Here is a 2,984-nt window from a genome sequence, read left to right as displayed (position 1 = left end):
CGTCCGGGCAGGTCGGGGGCCCTGGGGGAGCAGCCGGGCAGGTCGGTGGCCCTGTCATATCACGGATACAGAACACGTGTCACGGATACAGAACACGTGTCACGGATACAGAACACGTGTCACGGATACAGAACACGTGTCACAGTCACTGATCAGATATTTGTACTGCTGCAGCCCAGTGACGCGGGTCTGTGTTTTACTTCTAGGAGTTCCGAGTCCGTTGATGTTCCGGTTCTGGAGAGGAAATCCTCCGATGAATCTCTGGATTTGGATACAACTCCCAATTATAAAGCTCTAATAAAGGTGAGCCGAGTGTATCATGTATGTCTATGAAATGCCCTGTACTGGGAGGAAGGGCCCCCGGGCGGCGCGGGAGGAAAGGCCCCCGGGCGGCGCAGGAGGAAAGGCCCCCGGGCGGCGCGGGAGGAAGGGCCCCGGGCGGTGTCGTGTGCTTCTCCTGATGATCTCTGTCCATCTGTCTGGGGGAATGTTGCTCTCTGAATGTGTTCCTCCATGTTCCCGCTTGCAGTCGTTTCGGGAGCAGATTGAGGATTCGAGGAAGAAGAAGGAAGATTTGGTGAGAGAAAATGATCAGATGAGACGGGAGATGGAGAGCATAGGCGTGTGCTGATCAGTTTTGGGCGCAGGAAATATTCATGGTAGGATGCGGTGCGCGGCGCTCTTTGGGTTTTATGGATGATTGCTTGTAGTTTTGGCTCACATGCTGGCAGGCGGGCGGGCACATGTGCGTGGCGTTGCTGACCCTGATACAGAACTTCCACAGAGTTTGGGTTTTGTAGACTGGTCAGCCGGTATTTTCTGGTGTTATTACTACATGATCCCGGTGCTGCAAGGACGCACTGATCACCACCAAGTCACAATGCGTTGTTTTCTCGTGCCTTCCCCTCTGTAGATTCATAAAGGCCTCTATGTCAGAGATATTGTACATTGTGATGTGTTTCCATAGTGACCGTCACATGTCAGAGATATTGTACCTTGTGATGTGTTTCCATAGTGACCGTCACATGTGAGAGATATTGTACCTTGTGATGTGTTTCCATAGTGACCGTCACATGTCAGAGATATTGTACCTTGTGATGTGTTTCCATAGTGACCGTCACATGTGAGATCTCCTCTCTGTCCCCGGCAGACCTTCCGCCAAAGAATTCCGACTCTACAAGCAGCAGACGAGGAAAATGGAGAAGATTCTCCTCCAGAATAACATCCGGTGAGACGCCATATTGAGGGATAAATGACTGAACCGGCGTCCTGGGTCTGACTTGCTACAGGAAGGACTCTGAATTTGCTTTAGATTGTCAGCTCTGTGGGTGAGACATTGGAGGAACTGATCATGTGTGTCGTGTCATGGAGCAGGGTGCGGGGGAAGGAGAAGAGAGATGAGAGCGGTGCGGAGGAAGAATATACGGATCTTCTGCCGGCTGCTGAGTGTCGGCTCCATCTTCAGGTATCTCATCCTAGATGTCACTACTCCATATATACCGTCCTATCCCCGCCCGTCCTATCCCCGCCCGTCCTATCCTATCCCCGCCCTATCCTATCCCCGCCCTATCCTGTCCCCGCCCGTCCTGTCCTATCCCCGCCCGTCCTATCACCACGTGTCCTGTATACACACCTCATCCCGTCCTATCACCACCGTACTATACCACGTGTCCTGTATATACACCTCATCCCGTCCTATCACCGCCCGTCCTATCACCGCCCATCCTATCACCACCGTACTATACCGTGTGTCCTGGTTACACGCCTCATCCCGTCCTATCACCACCATCCTATCACCACATGTCCTGTATACACACCTCATCCCGTCCTATCACCACCATCCTATCACCACATGTCCTGTATACACACCTCATCCCGTCCTATCACCACCATCCTATCACCACATGTCCTGTATACACACCTCATCCCGTCCTATCCCCACCGTACTATACCACGTGTCCTGGTTACACGCGTGTCGTTGATTCATAGTTCTCATGTACTCTTTCTGTCCTCGTATAGAACGTGTGCCGAGAGCTGAATGTTCTGGATCTGAAGGACCTTGTACCCGCGGCTGCATCTAACCTGCGACAGGCGCAGACCTGCACAAAGCTGCACCAGGTAGACGTTGGGTGGAATTGGTGGCGTGGTCGTGGCGTGTGTTATGAATAGTGGACAACGTTTCACATATCAGAGCGTCCGTTCTGTCATGTTTCCAGCACGTGATAATCTGATTGGCTGCCGCGAGTAATACTCATTTCCGGGCTCTGAATGTTTGTGAATAGGAACCATTTTCTGTTCTTTGTGTTTCCCAGATCCTTTCTGACATCAGTTCGGTGGTCAGTGGCCCCCGGGCCCCTCAGCTGCTCTATAAACACAACCCTCGAGGAGGGGACACCTCGGACGGAGGAGACTTCATCCACCTTGTGCCAACCGTGGAGCTGTGGGCAGGACAGCTGCTGTCCCTGAAGGTACGGGGAGTGTCTCTCCCTTCTGGTGGGGGTTTTGTATGGAGATGAGGTGATACGTGACAGGTCCTCTTTTCTCTGGAAGGCCTTGCACCGAGCCCTGAGGAAGCTGAGCGACAATCTCCTGGCTGACCCGATGCTGAACCAACCGCAAGACTCGTCTGATGGCGTCCACGTGGAGGAACTTCTGCTGCTTGTGGACACCATGCTGGAGGAGGTGGAGAGCCGGAAAGAGGTGACGAGGAACCCCGACTCCCCAAACCCCAAATCGGCTCCAAATTCCCCCGAAATGTGTCCCGGAAATTCAATCTCTAAATGCCCCAACAATGGCGTCACGTGAGGACCTTCCTGACCGCTGAGGGACGGGAATGTTGGGGAGATTCTCAACCTGCTTTCTTATACACTCAATGACGGGGTTCAGGGGTCTCCAGTGATGGAGTTCAGGGGTCTCCAGTGATGGGGTTCAGGGGTCTCCAGTGATGGGGTTCAGGGGGCTCGAGAGATGGGGGTGAGGGGGCT

The 2,984-nt window shown here is 53.5% G+C and overlaps 1 protein-coding gene across 1 annotated transcript in view; it reads left to right on the top strand.

Moving 5' to 3' along the window:
• LOC108803830 (centrosomal protein of 70 kDa-like) overlaps positions 1-2,984 on the top strand; it is a gene marked incomplete at its 3' end in the record, with an annotated part of 15,539 nt that overhangs the window by 7,885 nt on the left and 4,670 nt on the right. The window contains exons 5-11 of the mRNA XM_018575627.1: positions 207-303; positions 530-614; positions 1,147-1,228; positions 1,375-1,465; positions 2,020-2,118; positions 2,313-2,468; positions 2,551-2,714. Coding sequence (XP_018431129.1) covers positions 207-303; positions 530-614; positions 1,147-1,228; positions 1,375-1,465; positions 2,020-2,118; positions 2,313-2,468; positions 2,551-2,714 — 774 coding nt within the window. The remainder of the gene's footprint in view (positions 1-206; positions 304-529; positions 615-1,146; positions 1,229-1,374; positions 1,466-2,019; positions 2,119-2,312; positions 2,469-2,550; positions 2,715-2,984) is intronic.

This window comes from Nanorana parkeri, unplaced genomic scaffold, assembly GCF_000935625.1.
Source record: "Nanorana parkeri isolate BGI_ZX_2015 unplaced genomic scaffold, ASM93562v1 scaffold4294, whole genome shotgun sequence".
Lineage (NCBI taxonomy): Eukaryota > Metazoa > Chordata > Amphibia > Anura > Dicroglossidae > Nanorana > Nanorana parkeri.
This window is presented reverse-complemented; position numbering and strand designations above follow the sequence as displayed.